Source organism: Zalophus californianus, chromosome 2 (genome assembly GCF_009762305.2).
Source record: "Zalophus californianus isolate mZalCal1 chromosome 2, mZalCal1.pri.v2, whole genome shotgun sequence".
NCBI classification, from domain to species: domain Eukaryota; kingdom Metazoa; phylum Chordata; class Mammalia; order Carnivora; family Otariidae; genus Zalophus; species Zalophus californianus.
Window position 1 is genome coordinate 56,836,163 of NC_045596.1, and position 23,533 is coordinate 56,859,695.

At 38.9% G+C, this 23,533-nt stretch overlaps 1 protein-coding gene across 8 annotated transcripts in view; it reads left to right on the forward strand.

The window, feature by feature from the left end:
• Positions 1 to 23,533, forward strand: part of SLC4A4 (solute carrier family 4 member 4) — a 340,863-nt gene that overhangs the window by 187,383 nt on the left and 129,947 nt on the right. For all 8 annotated transcript variants that reach the window (XM_027598149.2, XM_027598150.1, XM_027598153.2 and 5 more), the window contains one exon: positions 4,159 to 4,235. In XM_027598149.2, coding sequence (XP_027453950.1) covers positions 4,159 to 4,235 — 77 coding nt within the window. The remainder of the gene's footprint in view (positions 1 to 4,158; positions 4,236 to 23,533) is intronic.

A 23,533-nucleotide genomic window follows, 5' to 3' on the forward strand; every position in this document is an offset into this window, starting at 1 on the left:
TTTTTCATACCCAAGGGGATCTTTGTTTTAGCTTTTTCTTAGATTCTCTATTGCTTCATTGTAAAGGTATGAGGTGAGGGGGGTCATGTGTTCATTGCATTACATACATATTTACATTTTTATCTAATGTGTACACATTTAAATATCCTCCTCCTATGCTATAGTTCTCCTTACTGCTTTTTATTGTATCTAATAGATATAATTGTAAAGGACTTTATGAATTGCTACGTGTGCTAAAGAATAACAAGGATTTTCAAACAGTACAGAATTCAATTAATTTTTATAGAAGACAGTATGTACTTGCCAAGTGTGTACTTTCAAAGTGAAATTGTTTTTGGTTGTATGAAACTGCCTAAAATGTGATTCTCCAAAGCTTTCTTTTTCTTATGGCCAGAAAACAGTGCTATGGAAATTAATTATGATTATGCACCTGAGGCTGATTCTTCTTCTTTTGTAGAAATCAAACTTAAAAGTTTCTTTGGACCAAGAGCAGTTATATGACATTTGTATGCCCTGGATTTTGATGGAAAGGGCTGACTAGTGGTAGTTGACTAGTTGAATGAACCCCTGCCTGTGTAAGGAGTAAGGTACTTTAAGGGTACTGTTGCATTTCACTTTTTTGGTACAAGCTGACATTTTCTCTTATTAGCCCTACTCATTCAGGACTGCAGTATAATGAGTTTGCATTATAGGCCCAAACTGTAAATAGAAAGCACTGATTTATCCTGATAATGTGTCTTATTGAATGTCAGGTGCAAAATATCTACAATAGAACGTTGTTAGGGATCAGTTGCATAACCGCTTCCTGGGTTTGCTAAAATGCCATGCACAAATTTCTGATTCCGGATATAATCGGGTTTGTAATCTCTTTTGGCTCTTGTCCTTGTCTTCTTGGATTTGGGTGATATATTTCTGGAAAAGGCTGATTAAATAATGAGTTTCCAAAGTTATTTATTTATTTGATTGTGTAGGAGAGGATTTAGAGGAAAAGCCAGGCGAGACACTTTCTGCGTGTTTATGTGATGAGGTTGCTAACTTAATGATTTCTTGAGATAACAGTAGTTTGGAGCAGTGACTTAGAGGAGGGCAAGGTCGTCAGAACTACCCCTCTGCCTACTTCAGTTTATATATGTTTCTTTCAATTCAGATTCTGACTGGGGCCCACTCTCCTCTTAAGATAACGGGTTTATTTAGAGCAGTGGTTCTCAAACTTTAGCATGCTTCAAAATTACTTTAAAGATTTGTTAAAACCTCATTACTGGGCCCCAAACCCAGAGTTTGGATTATACAGCAGATCCCCTTATCTACAGGACATATATTCCAAGATTCCCAGTGGATGCCTTAGCCCTATATATACTATATTTTTCCTGTACACACATACTTATGATAAAGTTTAATTTATAAATTAGGCACAGTAAGAGATTAACAATAGTAACTAATAAAATACAATTATAAATTGTATATAGTACATTGTAACAATGTACTATAATAAAAATTATGTGAATATGGTCTCTCAAAATATTTTATTGTACTGTACTCACCCTTCTTATGATGTGAGATTATAAAATGCCCACGTGATGAGATGAAGTGAGGTGAATGACATAGGCCTTGTAATGTAGCCTTAAGCTATTATTTACTTTCTGATGATTTGTCAGAAGGAGGCTCACCTGCTTCTGGACCACAGTTGAATTTGGGTAACTGAAACAGCAGATAAGGGGGACCACTGTAGTGGGTCTAGGGTAAGTTGCAAGGAGTTGCATTTCTAATAAGCGTTCAGGTAAGGCAATGTTGTTGGTCTGGGCACCACACTTTGGAGACCACTGCATGGGGAAGCATTTGTTTTTGGTTTAAGGTGTTTGGACTCAGGAGTGAGGAGTTTGCTGGGCAGGAGGTGGGGAAAACACTGAAGCATGCTTACCATCTTGCTTAGGGTTTACCTAGAAGTGTTGACTTCTGGATTCTTCCACCGTATTACAAAGTTAAACAGCAGTGAAGCTGTTCATATTACTTTTATTAATGAGAATCAGATAATGGTAGGAGGGACAGTAGATTTGGTTGATTCTTAACATTGACCTACTTTTCCCCATCTGGTTCCTGCATCTTCCTGGGACCTGTGCCTTCCTTGGAACCCCTGTCTGGTACAAATACATCCATGCTATCATGAGAGAAATGATGAGGCAGTATATGAGGTTTCTTGGAAAAGTTGTGACATCAGTCAGGATTACCATTGTAGTAAAAACTTGATTCCTTTGGCATTTACTTCTTTAGATTTTGCAGCAGTGGGACAGTGCTTGGACAAACATGCACCTTTGCAGTGTTTATGGTTTCCAAAGCAAATCAATGAATCTAGGATATTTCCCAGAAAATGTAAATCACTTAATGAAACTTCTTTCAGATTATTTCAGTATTGCCACTTACATCAATTGATTTGATAATTAGAAATCAGTCTTATCTATTAATTTACAGAAGCTACTTTTAATTTAGGATTAGGATTGCCAAGGCTTCATTGCTTTAGGAATATATAGCTCAGATTTCCTCAGTCATTCAGGTAGAATTTTCACCCAGCTAGTCCAAATAATGGCGTTTGCTTTTAATGCCAGGTGCAAAATTATAGCTACTCATCATTTCCTATTACTTTCAAGCCCGGCATTGTTTGGGAGCATTCACATTTGTACCTGGTGTCTTTTGTTTTGAGTGCATGCTGGAAACCTGGTGTGTAGTTCAGAGAAGAAAATGTGGCCTTCAAAAAGGTTCTTTTAATTTTGCTCATAAAGCAGTTTTTCAGATGTAACTTTCCTTTGAAAAATGCCCTGTGCTCAGATTTTCCTAGAATAAAATGTCCCACCAGGTAAAGGGTTTAAGAGATCTAGGCCATGCTTACTCAATGAAATGCAGCAGAGTGGAAAATACCCTGTCTTGCCAGCTCAAGAAAATTATGATTTTTCTGATTTAGTAAAGACAATTATATTCTTTAAAGAACTGCTTTTACTTAGACGTTAAATTATTAGGAGTAGATTTTAGTCTGCGGTAGAATTATGTGTTGAAGTTTCTATCTGAAGGAATTAAAGTCTATAATCTAAAAAATAATTTGGAAGCAAACGTGAAGCTATGTTCAAACTTTGGTGCTTGTTTTTCAACCCTTGTCCTTTTGGTGTGAAGACCAGCCTGAGTCAGATCATTGAGGATTAATGATGAATGCATTACTCAGCTCCCTGCAGGGGCTGGGTCAAACACCCTGGCTTTGAAAAGTTACTCTTTTGCTTAGTAAGCTTAGAAATTTCAAGTCCAACTGCAGAATGAACAGAATGTTATTCTTTTGATTAACATAGTCTACTTGAAGATGGGCTATCACTCTTCTAGATGTCCCTCCTCTCTTTACTTGTATAATGGTGTCTAAAGTCATTGGGTTGCCAGTAGACTTGACCTACAGCCACTGTATTGCCAGGGAGCTTGGTTCCCGTGAAGTGCTCATGATGAAACCCATCACGTAATGTGAATAAGAAGATTGGCATGTTGAGGGGAAATAAGGGTTATGCTTATATGAGTCTGGCAAATGGGAATGCAAGAAGTAAGGGGCCTATGGTAGCACTACTTTGAGGCAAAGAATGGGGATTGTGGATCAGATGCCCACCACGGAGAAATCTTTGGTTAAGTGTGAACTGGAAAAGGGAACACAGATGGGTTTTGTGGTTGATCAGAGGTAGTGGTGCCCCAGGAAGGACTGCAGAGGCCTGGAGAGAGGAGGTCCAGGCCTGTAGTCTGGGGCCACTTCTGCTGACATGAGGAAAGAGGCCGTCTCTGAAGGGGGTAGGAAAAGGGAAGGATACCAGGTAGATCAGGATGTGTATAAAGGGCAGTGACAAAAAGCAAGCCAAACGAGGAGTAAATTTACTTTTATGCATATAGTTTTAGATGTTTCTTCTAAAGTTTAACTCATCTTGAAATCAGTAAGATTTAAACATGGTATTTGCGATTTTACATACTTTTAGCTTAACCATCTTTGTGCTCCAACCTGTACTCTGGAAGACTCTTCAGCAGAGTCCCAGTGGAACTAAAGCATATTGCCATTCTCATCATCATCTATAAGTGTTTATGAAGTGTGCAGCCAAAGTCTTGTGTTTGAAGTCTTCAATTAGGGTTCACTTTTGTTTTTTTCAGGTAGCCCAGCCATGACCCATAGGAATCTGACTTCCTCCAGTCTGAATGACATTTCTGATAAACCGGAGAAGGACCAGGTAAGCAAAGAAATCTTGACTACTTTGAAACCGAAGACTAAATATGTGTCTGGAAGGTGCTGGAATAAGATTAGAGATGATGGTTCCCTAACTTGAAAGGAACTGATATGTGTAGATGGGTTCTTTTTTTTTTTTTTTTTTGCACATGTTCTCTGAGGGAAGGGAAAGCACTATGTCAAGGGATTTGAAGTTCGAAGATAAGAATTAGTCTTGACTCCAACCCTTACAGATGTATTCTCTTGGACAACTTAAGTCTTGGAGCTATAGTTATCTCAGTTTTTTTTTTTTTTTAAAGATTTTATTTATTTATTTGACAGAGAGAGAGAGACAGCGAGAGAGGGGACACAAGCAGGGGGGCTGGGAGAAGGAGAAGCAGACTCCCCACGGAGCAGGGAGCCCGATGCGGGGCTCGATCCCAGGACCCTGGGACCATGACCTGAGCCAAAGGCAGACACTTAATGACTGAGCCACCCAGGCGCCCCATCTCAGTTTTAAAATAGTAATAATAATCCCTACCACAGGGTTATTGTGGGGATTAAAAGAGATAATTTAGGAAAAAGTGCATTGATAAAGTATGAAGGTTTAAAAAATGCTGGCTATGGTTAACTTTTGGGGGATATGTCAGGCAAAGGTAATGATTGTCTTGTTAGCTGTATGTAGGTTTGTCTATTAAAACATAGTAAGTAGCCTATTTGACATGAAGAGCGATTAGGTTTTGAATCTTGATTTACTTACTTTTTTTAAAAAAAAGATTTTATTTATTTGAGGGAGAGAGAAAGAGAGTGAGCACGTGCATGAAGTGGGGGAGAAGCTGGCTTCCCACTGAGCAAGGCCCTGGGATCATGACCTGAGCCAAAGGCAGATGCTTAACCAACTGAGCCACTCAGGTGCCCCTTGATTTACTTTTTTTAAAAAAAGATATGGTAGAATTTGGGCCATTTTTCCCAGTTGGGTGGACATAAAAAGGGTGAGTAGGTATAATTTTGTGCTTTATATTAAAAAACAAAACAAGTTACTTTGGACTAATTGGGTGAAAATTCCACCTGAATAAAGAAATCTGAATTATATATTCGAAGGCGATGGAGACTTATGATGATGTGCCTCTTTCCTGGACAGCTCTTAGAGTAGTGACAGAGGTTTAGAGGCCTTGCTGAATTCTGAAAGGTACAGGAAAGGTGAATTTATGTTCTTTCTTGTGAAGTGGCTTTTGGATTCTTTCTTCCTCGCCTTCACCAGCAGCACCCAATTCAGGCCTTCATCATCTCGTACTGGATTGCTAGAAAAGCTTTGGAACTACCTTGTCTCTGTTTTCTCCTATTTCAATAATATGTTTTTTTCTTTTCTTTTCTTTTTTTTTTTCAGTAATATGTTTTTCATATTATTGCCCTCATATTTCTCTCCTGGATCAAAGGTTTATAATGGCTTCCCATCAAGTTAAGTTCAGATTTCCCTACCTGACTTTCAGGATTCTCTGAAATCTAGTGTTGTCCTTCCTAGTTTAATTTGTGTTCCTCAGAAGAGGAACTCTCTTGGCCTTTGTCAGGCTGAGTCACCTCCCTGTTACACTGAGGTTGAGTCTTGATTCCTAGAGCTGCCCCCCTTCATATGCTGATATGGATAGCTCTCCTCCCTTGTATTTGCCTCCCGCTTGAAATGAGCAGGAGAAGATCATTTAAATATCGGATACATTGGGAGCTACATAGCTGTAGCAGCAAAGAGAAAACTCAGTAAACAAGGACTTGTTTAGAGTTGCCCTCAAAATTATTTGGCCCATTTTGGCTCCATTCAACATTTACTAGTAAGGTTCTGTTTCTGTGGTTTGCCAGGGGTCTTGATACTGAATAAGGCAGTACACATGATACAGGATAAGGCAGAGTTAGGAATATCTGGTTGACAGACTTTTTTTTTGGAAAAAAAAAGCTTATTTTATTACTGACAGTTTTCTTGCCAGGAATTGGCCAGTAAGCAGCTGGTAAATGCTGGCTAAGAGAAATTTCTTACCTTCTTGAGTGTCTTCAGATCTGGGCATATGCAGAGGAAATTTGATGGCTTAAGATGCATATTACATAAGCTCTGATTCCAGTGTTAGATGAAGTATGTTGGAACATAATGGTTCGGGGGTGTTGATTTAGCTGTAAAACCTGTGTGATTGCAGTACTTGAAACCAGAATCTTTGATGCCTATCATGAACATCTCATATTCATTGAGGTTCATATTAAGTGAAACCAAGAAGATTTAAATCAGAAGTTTTTGTCCTTTTTGTTTTCAAAGCCAGGAAGCGAAGGCTGATGAATACTATCATTTTTAAAAAAAAGACTTTATTTATTTGTATATTTCAGAGAGAGAGAGAAAGAAACTGAGTGTGAGAGCAGGGGGAGGAGCAGAGGGAGGGGGACAAGCATACTGGACACTGAGCACAGAGCCCCCAGCAGGGCTCCATCGCAGGACCCTGAGATCATGACCTGAGCTGAAACCAAGAGTCAGAGGCTTAACTGCTTAACCCACTGAGCCACCCAGGCATCCCTATTGTGTGTTTTTAACAAAACACAATATATCATTTTAAGAGCAACTGTCCATCTACATTGTATCTATTACAGTAATTGCAGTTAATCCAATGAGCTCTTCATCCCACAAAGAGGAAGAAAGTCCATTCTTTGCTTCCCACCAAAGAGTATGAAGAGAAGTTTTGGAACTGACCCATGATCTCATCTACAATCAAAGGCAGATTAGGAATTCAAACTAATATTTTTTCAGTTTCTGTACTTACTATTTTAGTAACTTCAAATACAAAAGCTTCTGGATCATTTTAGGGTGAGAAGAAAATGGGTTTGTAAAGAAGATGAAGCTATGGCAAAAAAACCCCCCGCACAATAAACTCAGGCTTTTATTTTTTAACCTTTTTTTTTTCTCTCTGTTTGGGTAGGAAAAAAAGGTTGCCAGGCTCAAATTTGTTTTGAAAAAGCTTTTATAATTAATTAGCCAATGTCCTGGAAATGATCTTGGCAGTAAAGTCAAACTTGTTCTGTATGCTTTTCCAAGTTGGCCCCAAAAACTTCCATCCGACTGGAACTGAAGTTTCTGATTGACTGATTATTCTGCCTGGCTACAATTTGAACAGTTGCAATGGTGCCTCTCCACTTCCTGGAGCTCTATAACTTCCCCGTAGCACAAGAACTATGGGTTTAATGTTCAGAGTTATGAAGAGCAGAATTTCTTTGACAGCAACATAGTGACAAAATTTGAGGGCATATTTTTTATGAGATTCTGTTTTGGGAAAACAGAAGAAACAAATCTGTGGACTGCACTTTTTCTCTCTGGCTCTGCCAAGCCTATGTACTTATGATTTCAGTAGCGGCTGCCTTATTGAGAAATAGCTCAAAATAGTTAACAGCAGAAGAGCGTAGCCAAAATTTAGGTGATTCAATGCCTCAACAATATTCCAACTTGGATGTTGTATTTATTAAGCAGAAAAGCACCTGGGGAGAAGTAGATCAAAAAAAAAAACATCTGGAGCTCATCTACTTGTAAATCTACATAAATAATCTCTTCTATTTTGTTGCTATGGAAGATTTTTTTCTCCATTATCCAGTTATCTTCCCCATTTACCTTAGATTGATTTGTTTTTCTATCTCCTTTTATTCCTTTTTTGTTTTTTAAAAAAACTTACAAGTGCAATGGGTGCTTGTCAAATGCCCGTAGCTTAGTTCTGATTTGCATTTGAGTATGGAATCAGCTGTGAGAATGAGAAAATCTTTCTCATTTTACTTCTTAACTTTAGCTCTGGTAGAAGTAATATGCTAAGTGGTACAATGACTTTAAAAGGGCTTGACTTTTTTTCAGGTTATCAGTAAAATGCAATAACATCTCACAATTACATGATCAACCTTCAGTGAAATGGCAGTCCATAGACTACCGTGAATGCAGTAGATGTAGAAATACCTTGCAGATTCTTAGGGAGACACTGCTCACATAACCTTGTAACTTCTTATTTGGTTCTCACTTCTAGCTTATCTGAGAACCTATCCATAGGTCTACTGGTAGAATTTGACTGAAGGTTGATTTCTAAAATGTGTTATAATCATTTTTAGCACCAGCTATTGCCTATTATCTCCCAATGTACTTGCCTGTCTTGGTTTCTGTTTTTGAAGTCCTGGGTTTTTTTGTTGTTGTTGTTGTTTTTGTTTCTTGCAGAAATCGACATGGTTTTAAATATTTTGTCAGAGAGTAAGAGGAAGAAACCATTAAAACCATGTATAAGTTTGAAATTGCTAAGCCCTGACTTCCTTAAAATGAAATCTAGAAACATTTTGTGACTGAACAACCCCTAATCCTTTTCTAACACATGTGTAATATAGGACTGAGTCAGCTAAATTCAGCTGAGATGATTTCTTCATAGTTCTGAAGATTTCCTTCCTAAGGCTCACATAAAACTTCCCTTAGCGTTAATAGCTATTTCATACGCACAGTGACAGAAAAATACAATAGCACCTCCTTTTCTTTTTCATAGCCCAGCCAGAAAGCCCTCTAATTCACACCGAGCACTGGGTGGTCGCGGTTCCCTCCTCAGGGAAGGTGAAGTGGCTAAGAAAGGCTCATATTTTCTGAGGTTATAATACTTGTCTCTAGCACATTTTTAGGGACCATTGAAACACTGCGGTGTTGGGAGAACTCCAAATGGAATCACATCTGTGAAAATCTGAGAACAAAGGCATGTTGTGTGGAGGTGGTTACATCCTTAGATGTCATTAGTCACCATGGTTTGGGTAGCTGCAGTGAGCTTCCCTGTGGCTCAGTGGCTACAGCGTTTCTTCAGCTACGTGTCCGTGATGGGACCTGGTGTAACCCTTGCAATGATTATCTTTGGAGTCTCTTTCAAAGGGCATTAGCTTGCCACTTAGATAATTAACAAAACTGATATTTGTTATCATCTTTTCCTTTTCTGTAAGAAATTTGACTTTACATAGCTTCCTTCTCCCACCTGATGCTCTCTCCAGTATTCTTAAAGAATTAACAGTGTTTATTAGTATGTTTGAGAAGTTCTGACATACTGATTTCATGAACCTGTGTCCCACTTAAAATTGGGGCAGTTGCATTTTCCCATTTTCATAATGCTATATACTTTCATGAAAGCTGTTTATTTGAATCAAAGACTAACATTCAGTGAAAAACAGGTTCTGTGTCAGCTTGAAAATGAAGCAGATTAACCTGTCTGAAGTAAACTAAGCTCTATCTTGTATTTTCAGGCAAAGAAAAGAGGAGTTTTTTTGTGAAACTTAGACTATGATTTTCAGTCACTGTGAGGCTGCAACAAATGTGAACTTTTAAATCACCCCATAACTGTATGTTGCTGTGATTTGAACTCATTCACTTATTCAAAAAGTATATTCTGTGCTAGAAAGTGTTCTCAGAGGTAGGTAGGGTTCCAGAGATGAATGAGACATAAATTTTTTGACTCATAAACTCCCATGCTTTTGAGGATAGGTAGGCAATAAACAATAAAAACAAGTAAACAAATGAATAGAGTAATTTCACACAATCACAAATACTATCTTGAAGATAAAGCAGGGTAAAAAAAAGCTACCTAAAAGCTGTTTTAGGTAGGAGGGTTAGCCAGAAAGGATAAGCTATGGGGGAAGAGGCTTCTATACTAAGCAAAAAGCAGTAGTAAAACCTTGAAACAGGAATGAATGTGGTGTATCCAAGAAATGGAAAGAAGAAAAAACAAGTCCAGAGTGGCTGGAGCAAAGGTAGCAGGTGTGAAGTAGTAGATGGGCCGGAGAAGTTACACGGGGGGTACCTTTTCATTTTTATTCCAAGTGAGAATGAGACACCGTTTTTGGAGTTTTACCTGGAAAGTTGTATGTACTGATTTATATTTTTAAAAGATCACTGAGGATCCTGGGTAATAGGATAGAGGAATTTGCCAGTGTTCTGGATCATCAGGTGTTCCTATAATTGAGCATTGGATGAGCACCACAGTGCATTAAACTGATAGCCTAAAGACCCAATAGCCAGTTTCTTAATATATTTACCATAGACATCAAGATCTTATTTCTGTCAGTAAGGGAAGTTCTTCTGTTTCACAAAGTATTTTAAGAAAGAAAAAGTTTCCTATTAATTAAATTATGAACATTAATAAAATATTAAAATATTTTAATGCACCGGCACTGGACATAGGCCACCAAGAGTGGTGGGTCTGAGCTTTTGAGTGATTGCTTCTCTACCTCCAGTTCTCCTGTTGGTGTTACTGCTGGCTGATGTCAGGCATGTCGCCCGGGTAAAACCCATGACTCATGTAACCTTCACTGGAGGCCTCTCTGAGGAACAGTGACAAGCATCTTAGTTTTTACTGTTCAGAAAGGAGCACTGGTGTGTAGAACAGAACAGAGCAGCCGAGTGGGGGTCCCGAGCCACACTCTTGCCTGTACCTGTAAAAGAATTGAACTCAGGACAACTGCAGGGCATTCCTGTATTGGACATATAATGAAGGGGATGGCAGGTTTTATGTCTTAAATAATTAACTGGCATGTTTTATATTTGATGGCACTTTTTTCCTCTTTTCAATACCTAGCATTCTACTGTATTCAAATACCATGAATGTTCTTAGAATATATTAGAGAGAGTCATAGAATGCCATCAACAATTATCTCTGATGGATGTCTACTCTCATGTCACATGTTGCCTACTTCTGACCATGACTTCATTAAAAAGATAAACAACTTTTTTTTCCCTTGGAAGTGGCAAATTGTTACACAACCAGAAAACAGCAATACCTTATGAGGAACACCCTAAGGGCCTGGTTAAAAAAACCTTTCTAATAGTTATAAATATATACATGGAATCATTCTTAACCTGCTATAGTGACATGTTATTATCTGTATATTTTTTAAACTTTAGTTTTTTTCTGATTTACAAAGCATATACAATTGCTGTAAAAATTCAAACAAAGCAAATATGAATAAAATAGAAAGTGGAAGTTCACAAATTCTCACCCTCAAAATAACCACTATCAGCAGTTTATTTTTTTTTAAAGATTTTATTTATTTATTTGAGAGAGAGAGAGAATGAGAGATAGAAAGCACGAGAGGGAAGAGGGTCAGAGGGAGAAGCAGACTCCCTGCTGAGCAGGAAGCCCGATGTGGGACTCGATCCCGGGACTCCAGGATCATGACCTGAGCCGAAGGCAGTCGCTTAACCAACTGAGCCACCCAGGCGCCCCACTATCAGCAGTTTAATGGAGAGTCCTCTAGATTTTTTCTATGCCTAAAAACTTATATACTTATATAAAATACAAATAGGGTCATATTGTTCTGCAGCTGGATTTTTTAAAACCTAACAATGCCACAGACATCTACCTTATTCTTTTTAAAGGCTGTAGTCCACCAGAATCCTATTTTATTTAAATGTTCTCTTACAGATATTTTTATTTTCATTTCTTTGCAATTACCAATCAAGGTTTTAAGAAAAATCCTTATTGTAATTTTTTTTTGGAATTCTTTAGTATTTCTGGAGGAGAAATTTTTATAAGTGGAATTGCTGGCTCACTGTGTATTGCCAATTACCTTCCCAAAAGATTATACCAATTTGTGTCCTAGATTTTTTAAACACTTTAATAAATCCTCCTCCACTGCTAGGATACTGTATGCCAATCAGATTTGAGTTTCGTCTTTATGATTCACTCCAGTAAAAGCTTCGCGACTCAAGTTGCTAAAGTGAAAAGAATCTCAGTCACTAGCATCTGCCTCCCAGATCAATTTGGGGGCTTTTTTCAGAAGCTTAAAATATTGAGGCTAAAACTGGGTTTATTCTCCCAGTCTCATTGGATCTCTGAGCTGGCTAATCCTCCTGTCTTCTGAGGTAAAGAGGTGAAAAGTACAGTGACAGTAGACTCAGCCACCTGTATGTTTCTTATTGCTTCTGCTAAAAGGTGTTGCTGTCCCCAGCTCTCAAAGAAATCCTTCAGTCTTTGTGGGAATTTCCTTGGCAACCAAGAATGGCTTCATCTCAAGAGCCCTTCTTGGTGGTCAGCATTTGGAACAAAAAGGAAAATTGCAAGAAGAGTTGGACAAGTATTCTTTTTGAAGCACTGTTCAACACATTTGCAGCTTGGCTCTGCATCTCCTTCCTCTCCCTGACTCCCCACCCCGATGAGAATTTTAAGTGAACTTACATCCAGACTCTAAAGTTACTTAAATGAAAAGTTCATACCTTATGTGGAAGTGCTTTATTAGGAACTTTGAAGGAGTGTTGTCATCTGGGATAACTGATAAAGAGATCATTGAACCATTCTTTACATGTTGGGGAGTATTTGCAGATTTTGCTATTTATTTCCCCCTTGACAGGGAATGGCTGCAGAGTAGATTTACAAAGAGGCCATTTCATGGGAGGAAGTATTTCTTGCTCTTCTTCAGAAAGAGAAGGGCTCCCCACTGTTTCCAGCTCACTTGTCTGATTGATCCAGTGGCTAGTTGATTGATTTGCCTCTACAGAATCTCATGACCTTATCAATCACCAGCCGAGCTTCCTGATTTCTCTATGTGTTACCACCAGTGGTCTGGTTTCACTCCCTAGAGCTGAACTGAAATGAAAACAACCATCCTTTCTTTCCTCTCTACCTCCATGTGTTAAAAGAGCAGCAGTAATTTTTTCCTACAATCTGAAAGACAGTAGTTAATTATACCAAACTGGCATTATTGCCTATTCAGTGTTCTGTGCATCCACATGCGAAAGGCAAGAAAGTAACTGAGTCATTGTATAGGGAGCCATTGTAATCATTTTGAACCTCAAAAGTGGCTGCACTGTTGTTGATTCAGGCCTCCACCTGATATATTGAGTCTATCCCTCTGTGGAGAATAATTAACAATAATTAACAACAACTAATATAGGTTAAACACACTAATGCTTTGGTGTTGGTACGATCAACCCCGTTTTACATATTGGCAAACTTGAGGCACAAAGAGATTAAGTAATTTCCCCAAAGTTAAATAGCAGCTAAGAGGTAGAGCTGCATCCTGGCCCTGCAGCCTATCTTCTTAATGAGTACAGGGATGCTGCCTGTTTGGATTAGGGTCTTTTTTAGGTCCCAAGGCTCAGGTGTCAAATTGATAGTTATTGCCCTTCAGTCTGTCCTTGAGGCACACATCATGCTGAATAGGCTAATCATCAGAATTACTACAGTGTAAACAAATTCTTAAGGGTCTTATGGTCACCAGACATTTCTGCTGCCACAGTGATTAAAAGACTCAACCAGTAGTTGTTGTGTGCCCAGACCCTAAGTGGTGTTGCTGGAGGTCAATGAGAGAAGGCTGGTAGAATAAAAAGTATAATATATGATCTTAGATTGTGAGTTTCTAACTAGCTGGAGAAACTGAATAAACTGTTGGTACTGATACTAAAGTACAGCAGTCCAGTGAAAGACAAGATAACTGTGTGGGCCAGAACCATCAATCACAGAGAAATGAGGGACTCTAGAAGCATCTTTCCACTGGAGAGAACATCAATAACAGAAAATAAGAGTTTTAGCCAAATAAAATACTTTTCTTTGGAGAAAAAGGTAAGAGGTGGGGAAAATAAATTGGAATGTAACTATCTGCAGGTAAACCATACAAGTGAACAATTTGGTTTATCCGATAAATGGAAAATAATATGATTTAAAAATTCTTTGAAATAATGGCCCAACCCCCAATTTAATGAAATACAACAAGATTTCAATTTTTTTTATTGTTTGAGCTAACCTGTGGCGTTAGCAAAAGTAGATTAGTTAGCTAGTTGATTTGTCTGTGGACCATGGTGGATACTCCATTTACAGATCCTTACTTACAAACACCCCATGGCTCCTTGACTTTCAGGTTGTTCAGTGTTCACTCTCCCTATAGATATGCTCTCCTTGACCATGAAGTATGAGAGGTACACATCATTATAACTTCCATATTTTTTTTTTCTGGTAAGAGGGAAGCAATTAGTACTGATTTTTTTTTTTTAATGAAGCTGATCTCAGCAGTAGCTTTGAAGACTTAAATAAGCATGTTAAACCTTAAGTGCTATGAATCTCAGTTTCCTGTTTCATAATACAGGTGTTATGATTCAGTCTGAACTGCCTCCTCCACAGGGTTGTTGTGTGTAAAGGAACATGCTTAAAACACTTTAGAATAGTATACAAATTTTCATTATCACTGTCATTTTCATTATTTAAATCTGCTACTGGTTTTTATTTTTGGTTGCTTTTGTAGTAAGATTGGTGGGATGGAAGTCAGTTTCATTTCAGATTTCATGCCTCACCTTTCAAATTTACATTGCTAATTTGGCTCTTTGGGGTTTCATACTCAACTTTTGCACTCCACTGCTCTGCCTGCATGCTGCTGAAAAGTGCCCGATTGTCCTTGTGTGACTATTATTGCACGCACATTTCCGTTGGACCCAAATCTCCCTTTTCTTCTCTGCTTTTCCAAGTCCCACCTTTACTTCAAGACCTCAGTCAAGTCTACTTTTTCCATACATGCATCCTTGAACATTCTGGCTCACGTTAATTACTCCTGTCTCGATTTCTGACACCACCTGGCACTTACTACTTGTCATTTCATATGGATGCAACTGTTTGTTATTGTTTTTTATATGTATGTATGTCTCATCTTCCTTATGGGGTGTGGGGAAGGGAGGCAGAGGGTTGGGTTCGGGGGCAGGAGAGGCAGCAGTCTTGTGAGTTAGTTGCTGTTGGGAATGATCATGATTAATCAAGGGTGAATCAGCTTCCACTTACCCTTTCTTGAGAACTTTTTCTTTTTTTTTAAAGATTTTATTTATTTATCTGACAGAGAGAGACAGCGAGAAGAGGGAACACAAGCAGGGGGAGTGGGAGAGGGAGAAGCAGGCTTCCCGCCAAGCAGGGTGCCTGATGCGGGGCTTGATCCTAGGACCCTGGGATCTTGACCTGAGCCCAAGGCAGACGCTTAACGACTGAGCCACCCAGGCGCCCTGAGAACTTTTTCTTTTTAAAGGCTGAGAAAATGAGTATGAGAGTTTCTCAGAGAAAGGTGATTTCTCTCAGAGCATTGTTATTATCTTTTCTTTTTGGTGACTTGAAAAATTAGTATTTCTTATGATTGCTGATAGAGTGTTTCATTAGGTTAACCAGTTGCTTGAAATGCACATGCTTGCCCATCTCATACATTTAAAATTTCTTTTTTTTGGCTAGGACAATCATGCAAATGCTAACATTTCAAATATAGTTTGCTCTTTCATTTGTACAATCCATTTACACATTTTTTCTCATAATGAAAGCTCAATGGAACATAGTTAACTGGCTGATTGGCATAGTTTAAAGAAAACACCAGATCTTTTTTTTTTTTTTTGCCCTTTATTTAAAACAAAGTGTAGTGTGGCACAAGGACATATTGGAAAAGCCAACTGTCAGCAACAGAAAGATCTTCTGTTGCAAGATGACATGGTATTGCTGTTTTCCCAAGCATAGCACATTTAAATGATGGACTATCAACATTTTACTTTTAGATATGAGCTACTTCACTTTGTATGAAATTAGTGAGAAATTAGGGGCAAGCCGTACCAAATTTGGAAAGAATTTATCATTGAGTGGGATTTATTATTGAATTTACGGTTCTATACATTATTATAACCCTATTTTGCTCATACATTTTTCTATAGTTTAGATTGTCAGGACAGCATTATGGTAAAGATCCAAGTATATTATTAAAAAGAAGAAAGAACAAATCAAGTTGAAATCCATGTATTAGGATGACTTGCTTCAGAAGAACCTTTTGGTCAGAGTGAAATGTTGATCTTTTCTCCTCGTGTTTTTGATGGCATTACTCATTGTTTCACAAATGAAACTTACCAGGGTAAAGCCCATTTCGGTATCAGCTTATTTGTGATCCTGAGAAATAAACCAGGGGAATTCCAGATATTTCAGTAAGTGGCCTCTATATTGTGGTTTTGTATGAAGAAAAACTAGGTGCATAATTTATTGCCTTGTTGAATTACGATCTCGAAGGAGCCATCCTCAGACACTGTGCCCGAGAAGGGAGATCTTCTTTAGAAAAATAACAACTGCTACTAGTACTTAAAATTGTTGTGAAACTCTTTTCCTAAGTGCAGGATTCTCACGGAGTGACTGTTGTCATCAGGGGATCATGAAAACCTCTGTAAAAACGTGTCATGAAGGGATTTTCTTGGGGTGATAGTGCTGTTCCTGGGCCCCCATGTCTTTGTGGGACTCTGCATGAAGTCCTGCTAATGCAGGAGAGTGTGATGATTTCTTTTGAGAACCCTGGATTCAGGTTACATTTTGGTTTCTAGTCATACTTCTAAAAATTCCTATGGTTTTTCATTTTTAAAAGATGTATTAAAGTAGGACAACATGCAGGTTTTATTAAAATGAAAAACAATAGACGAAAATGAAATGCTTTTAGAAGATTCTCCCTTTTCTCGAAAGTTATAGTAGGGGCTGTATGCTCCTGTGCTTATATATTCCCTAGTCTGTGCCTTCATGGTCCAAATACCCGGTTTGTAATACCTCAGTACAGAAGGACTTGGAGAAAAGGATTTAAATCAAAGGGATAGAAGACTTAGAGTAGTTCCCCACCCCCCACCCCCAGAATTTTCTGGATAATAAGAAATGTGTGTTGCTTGAAGTAGTAACAAATTCTGGGTTTTATAATCCCAGAGATGTTGGTTCAAATACTCGCTTTCTTCCTTACTAGCTGAGTAATCCTGTGCAGGTACCTAATGTCTCTGAGCCTTAGGAGAGTGGGTAGAAACCTTACCTCTCAGATTCTTTTGAGAATAAAACAAGAAAATGTATGTGAAGTACACCCGGTAGAGAGATGAGGTGCTTGCCCTCTGCTTTCTTCTGTCTCTCTGTGAATAGTGCAGTAGGATAAACTATGCAACAAAGTCCTCATGGAGGGAGTAAAATGAGTGAAGCAATATAGTTTTAACTTTGTAGCGATTCAAGAGAAAGTAGCAAAATAGAACACGGGTATTTTTTAATTTTTCTTAGAATAGATCTTAATGTAGAATGACTCTCTATTAAATAGTTCCCAGAGGAGCATACAAGTGAAATTTTATAGTGGTGGCGTTTTCTCTTTTCCCTCTTTTTCCTGAAAGTAGCGAGCTCCTCACCAGCCGATAGCAGTATGTTAAGACTCACTTTGCATTCACACAAACCAGTGTGGTTTTTAAATCTGAGAGTGTAGAAAACTGATGAAGTACTATAAAGGTATCTAGTAAATATAAGACAGGCTTTGCATGGAAGGAGAGTGCCACGAACATCACTCATCGCTTAAAGCCGTCTGGTGGCTGCCCATTGCCTTTTTGATGAACCCAGGATCCCCCGCATGGCCTTTATAGCCCTGCACTGTCTAACTTCTCTCTCCAGAGTCATTTTTCAGGGTTCTCTCCCTCACTGACTGTACTCCAACCACACAAATGTTCTTTCAGGTCCGTTAAGGTGCCAGTCTGCCCCTGCCTTGGGGCCTTTGCCTGTGCTGTTTCCTCTGACTGAAATGCTCTTCCTGCCCAGGCACCCGTTGTTCACTCATTCCTCTGTGAACGTCGCCTCTTCAGGGAAGATGCTGGTGACTCTCCAGTCTCGGTTCGAGCCTGTGGCTATAGGCTATAAGCACATTATGCTTTTCCATCATAACACCTACTACAACCGTCATCGAGTCATTGCCTATCTTAATTTTTGGTCAAATGCTAGTCTTCGCCAATAAGCTCTTTGCTTCAGAGTTGAAGAGATGATGTCTGGCAAGCTATGGCTCGTGGGTCAGAGACAGCCAGTAGCCCAAAAATAGTTAAGCTAAGAACAGTTACAGTTTTAAAGTGTTGTTTGAAAAATAGCGTATGTGACAGAGACTGTTTGCCACCTGCAAAGCCTAAAACAATTACTATTTGACCTTTCAAAGAAAAAGTTTGCTAGCCTGTGATCCAAATCATTGCTATGTATGTGGAATAGAAGAACTTGAATAAGGTTTTAACCACGTTTCTTTTCTGACCAGGCCACTTGATTGTAGTAAACATCCATAGAATGTGTGATGATGTTGTAAGCACTTTGATGAGCTGAGGGCCATGTGACCATCATAGGGTTTTAGCTGGAGAAGAACTATACTCAAAGTATGTGCATTAATAACCAATGGAAATATGGAATGTCTTGGCATTCTCATGCCTTGGCATTTTTTAGCTTGTCCTGCCCCATTGAACAGATTTATTAGCAAATTGGATTAAGACAAAATGCACGCTTATCAGATTCTCAGAGGACAGAAAATTGACAAGGTTAGCTATCTACATTTTAAATCCTAGAATCCAGATGGAGAATGGTCCTGACGGGCTGAAACCACAAGGAATTTAACAAGAGTAAAGGTAAATTATGTAAGTTCAAAACATGAAGTGAATAAGAATGTATGAGAAATCCTGCTTTATTTGGATAGAAAGTTTATTGGATAGAAAGTTTCAAAGGCGCCCATTACTCAAAAACAGTGAAGGGGATGTGGTTATGGTAACTACGATGGTGAGATGCCTGGGCACTAACCTAATGGGAATAATTGAAGTAACTTTTCCAAAACTCTTGGAGAGGAGAAGGTTTGAGGGGTAGGAAGGTCATGAAGTTTGCTTTATAGTGAAAGAAAATAGATTTACTGTCTGTTGCCATGGACATAAAATATAATAGCAGGTGCATGTTTCATGGAGGCAGTTTTTATTTTAATATAAAGATGAATTAGATAGGAAATAGAGCTTTATCACTAATTTATGAAGCTTTTATTAAGTCCTCCTTGCACAAAGCACTGTATTAGGGTTCAGGACTACAGAAATGAATAGGACATCGTCTCTGCCTTGTAGGGGCTCTAATTACCCACTTTGAGATACATCTGTAAATAACGTAGGGTGGTAGATATCTTAGCGGAGAGAAGGGAGTATGAATTCTGCCAGGAGCTGGGGAGTGGCCAGCGGTGACATTTGAGGTAACTCTTGAGCTGAATGCTTTTACTGTAGTGTTCAACAAGAAGCAAATGACTATGTTAGGACTATAGTCGTAGGGTGGAAAATTGGACTAGATAGTCTTTGAGTTCTTTTAAGATTTTATGATTTGATGAATGTCAAACGAATGGCACATGGGGATTCAAAAATTGAAAATTCAAAAAAAAAGAGGTAGAACGTAGCCCCGGAACCGGGGAACAAGGGCGCGAACAAACAAGCTCGATATCCGTGTCAGTAACGTGGTCCTAATCTACTGGTGTGCTCGGTCAGAGCCCACTGGCTGCAAGTGAAGACCCTGTCAAGGAGACTTCTGCAGAGCTGTTGTCTGCTCTTGTGTCAGGATTTTGTTCTCCCCTGGATTCTCTTTACCTACTTCTTCCGTATTTTCTATTGTTCTAATTTGGTGCATGTTCTCAGAGACCTCAGTGGAGGGTACGTTAAAAAAAATATGCTAAATAAATAATAGCATGACTACTACAGATTTAATTATAGTCATACAGCTGCCTGTTTGAAGTGTTCTGCTGGGGCCATATGGTCCCTTGTACATCTCAGCCCTGGAAGGACCTGGTTTAAATGTTCCCCAGCTGACAGTGCTGAATTCTCAGAGAACTGCTAGCAGTCATTTGGAAGTCAATAGATGGTGTGCTTTACCTCTGTTGTCTCTCTGCAGATGGACGTTTTCTTGACAATTCCTTACTAGGCTCCAAGTAGTCAGATACTGAAGCACCCACCCAGACAGGTCTCCAGAGTTATGTCTACTTGTTAGTTTTGCAGGCTGATTTTTATCACCACATTTGATGTGCTAAGTGGAAAGTACTTCTATATTTAACAACGTTTACTCACTGGCTTTTCAAAAACAGTATTTCAGGGGGTGATTCTTGTAATTATTTTCTGTGGTGTGGGGGAGAACAGAAGTAGAGGGCTCAGGAGAGGGCATCTGTTGTTCCCCCGTTACTGTTCTAAGAGTGTGACCTTGAATGAATATTTAGCTTCTCTGGGTCTCAGGAGAGCCAGAACTGGCCCCTTCTGGGTCCCTTTTAGTTCCCAGATTCTGTAAGAATCATCTAGGGAACATGTTCTTGCCAGTGACGAGCAGCTAGCATAGAGGGATGCTCTTCCTTTTTCGCATTGTGGTGTTCTGAGTATCTCTTTTCCTAGTACAAATTCCCCATTCTTTGGACCGCAAAAAGCTTTCAGTATGAACTCTGTACACAAAGGCCTAAACCTCCGAAAGTAGCAGTTTTGGCCTTCGTTATGTACTTTTTTCTGTTTAAAGACTGTCTAATGCATTTTTCCACGTCAGCAGTCCATTTAGTTTGTGATGAAATCATGGATGCTTTCACCAGAGAAATGCACAATAAATGTGTAGGCACAAAAACTTGCATATAATTTCAAAGTGCCTGTGGACCCCCCTGGATTCCCACCAGGGACCCCAAGTTTAGAACCACTGCTCTGTGCTTTGACAAGAGTCCTGGCTCTTCCTTCTTGCTCTGAGTGAAAGAACTGCACAGGTGAGGCTGAGGACAGAGAAGTAGAAGGTTGAAGCCCGAAACACCAGCTCTGGGGTCCACGGGGCGTGAAGAGTGGAGCCCTGTCCAGCTCCTGGACTGCTCTGGTGTGGAGCACGTGGTGGGGGTGGTGGGCAGCGTCTTCTTAGCTTCCACCCAAGAAAAGCACTCTGCATCGGTGTTTGTTGAGCCATTAACTTTCCACTCTTAGTTGCCTTCATTACCTCTGATGACCCCACCCTCCCACCTCTCATCCGTTGCACTTTTTGTTTTTAAAAGAGCAGTCTGTGTTGTTTTATTAGCTACCTTGTCTGGGATGTGTGCAGAGGAGAATGCACATGAAACATTTCCCCTTAAACTATAATTTTCTCTTGAAGTCATTAACCCTGTGGTGCTAATTTTTGTTTTGTCTTCATTTGATTGTTCCCTCTGCAGCCCCTCTCTCCCAATGGCAGCTGGAGATTGTGGGGCAGAAAGAACAAAAGAAACCCTATGTTTAGGATCTTTCTTTTTGGGGTAGGAGAGGGAAGACTGTACAAAGATACTGCTTTTTAGATATTAATAGGGTGAGAGTCAGAAGTAAAGCATTTAAGGTTTTTTTTTTCTTCCTGCTGAAAACATGGTCATTCAAGGACAAGTGTGTCATTTTGAGGGAATGCAGATAAAATGGCCCTGTTATTGTGAGGAATTAATGTTTGTTTTACTATATAGCTGCACTCATCCACCCACATTCTTGTCAACCTTCTATTTATCTGATTTTTTAGCCTTACCCTGGGGAAGGTGTCTCTGCAACCTTGTCTGGTTAAAAAAGCCATGTATCTTAAAACTTGGTAGAATTAACTTGCCTACAAAAGCACTGTACTAGATGGATATATGTACTTAAGACTGTGATGCAAACTGGGGGAGAGATTTCTTCCTAAAATTCAGAAAATTGTGTCTGAATTAAATATGGTACTAATCTGTCTTTTACTTTATTCCTTTGGGAGAGAAAAATTTTATTGTGCCAGTTACCTCTTCCCCATATATTCTAGGATGTTACTAAAGCTCCTAACATGATAATAATTATTATTACCATTCTATTGCTTAGGTTAAAATAAAATGAAACTGTAGGGTGCAGGTTATTTTTAGTGCCCAGCCAAAATTTTAGTGGTGAATTTGTTGTTCATCAGTATTGGTGAAATATTTGTTTTTGATGTTAGGGAGCATTGGACATTTGAAAAAACATAGTTCTAATGTTGTGTGTCATTCTAGACTCTTCCTTCCCCCCTCTGTCCAGGCATTCCGAAAATCCTGTATGTTCTGCCTTTTCCTGTTTCTCAAATCTCTTTTCAACATTCCATCCCCACTGATGTTCTCTTGGTTCAGAGTCGCATAATATTCCTCCATTTAACACATTTTTGAGGGGCCTGTTACTAGCTTTGCACTGTGCTTAAACACTTTCAGACATCATTCATCTACACCTCTTATTTTCTATGATGTGGTCATTTATTGTCCCCATTTTATGGATGAGGTAATCAGCTTAGAGAAATGAAGTCATTTGCCCATTGTTCCACAACTAGGAAGAGGAAGGACTGAGGTTTGCTTATAGCTCTGACCCCAAAGCTTATTCCTTCTCTCGACCTGGTTATAAACAGCTGGAGAACAGTCACTGAGCTTAGCATGGTAAGGCTTGGACTCTGGAGATAGACAGACTTTGGTTTGAATCCTTACTCTGCCTTTTCTAGTTTCATGATCTTAGGTCATGTTATTTCTGAGTCTCATTTCCTCATGGTAAATAGTGACAACAATAACTTGCTAATAGAAATGTGGTGAGAATTTAATAAGATAACTCATGCAAAGTTCCTGATCTGATATCTGGCCAGGAACTATTGATTTAAAAAATGTTAGTAATCATTAGTATTACTTTTTTAAAATTTTATTTTATTATGTTAGTCACCATACAATATATACATAATTAGTTTTTGATGTAGTGATCCACGATTCATTGTTTTCATGTAACACCCAGTGCTCCATGCAGTACCTGCCCTCCTTAATACCCATCACCGGGATAACCCACCCCCCACCCCCCTCCGCTCTAAAACCCTCAGTTGGTTTCTCAGAGTCCATAGTCTCTCATGGTTCGTCTCTCCCTCCGATTTCCCCGCTTCATTTTTCCCTTCCTTCTCCTAATATTCTCCAAGCTATTCTTTATGTTCCACAAATAAGTGAAACCATATGATAATTGACTGTCTCTGCTTGACTTATTTCACTTAGCATAATCTCCTCCAGTCCCATCCATATTGATATAAAAGTTGGGTATTCATCTAAATTCTTCAAAAGCAGGACTCTCTTTCAAAATTTTCCTGATAATTCCCAGAGAATGGTAGGACTTTAAGGCCCTTTAACAGGGATTTAAAAACAAAACAAAACGAAACAAAGAAACAAACAAAAAACAATGTATGGTAGCTACCAAGCAGCCTAAATATAAAAGTTATTTTTCATCGACCTATGCTCATAAGTTTTAGAACCAGTAAAGGCTCTTTGCTTCTTCAGAGACTTTTTCAAGTTTGTTACCACCAAATGGGAGCACCTTTCCTTGACCTTCAGTGTCCTCACCTGTATTTTTGTGGAGTCTAAGAACACTACAACACAGGTGTGGTCACATAGATTCTGTGCATTTAATAGACATTTAGTGAACACTTACTGTGAGGCTATTCCCTTTTAAGGGACCAGGGGAACAAAGTAGAATAATGCATGGTTCCCTATTATAGGGTACTTTAGAACCCTTTTTATTTATTTTTTATTTTTATTTTTTTAACGATT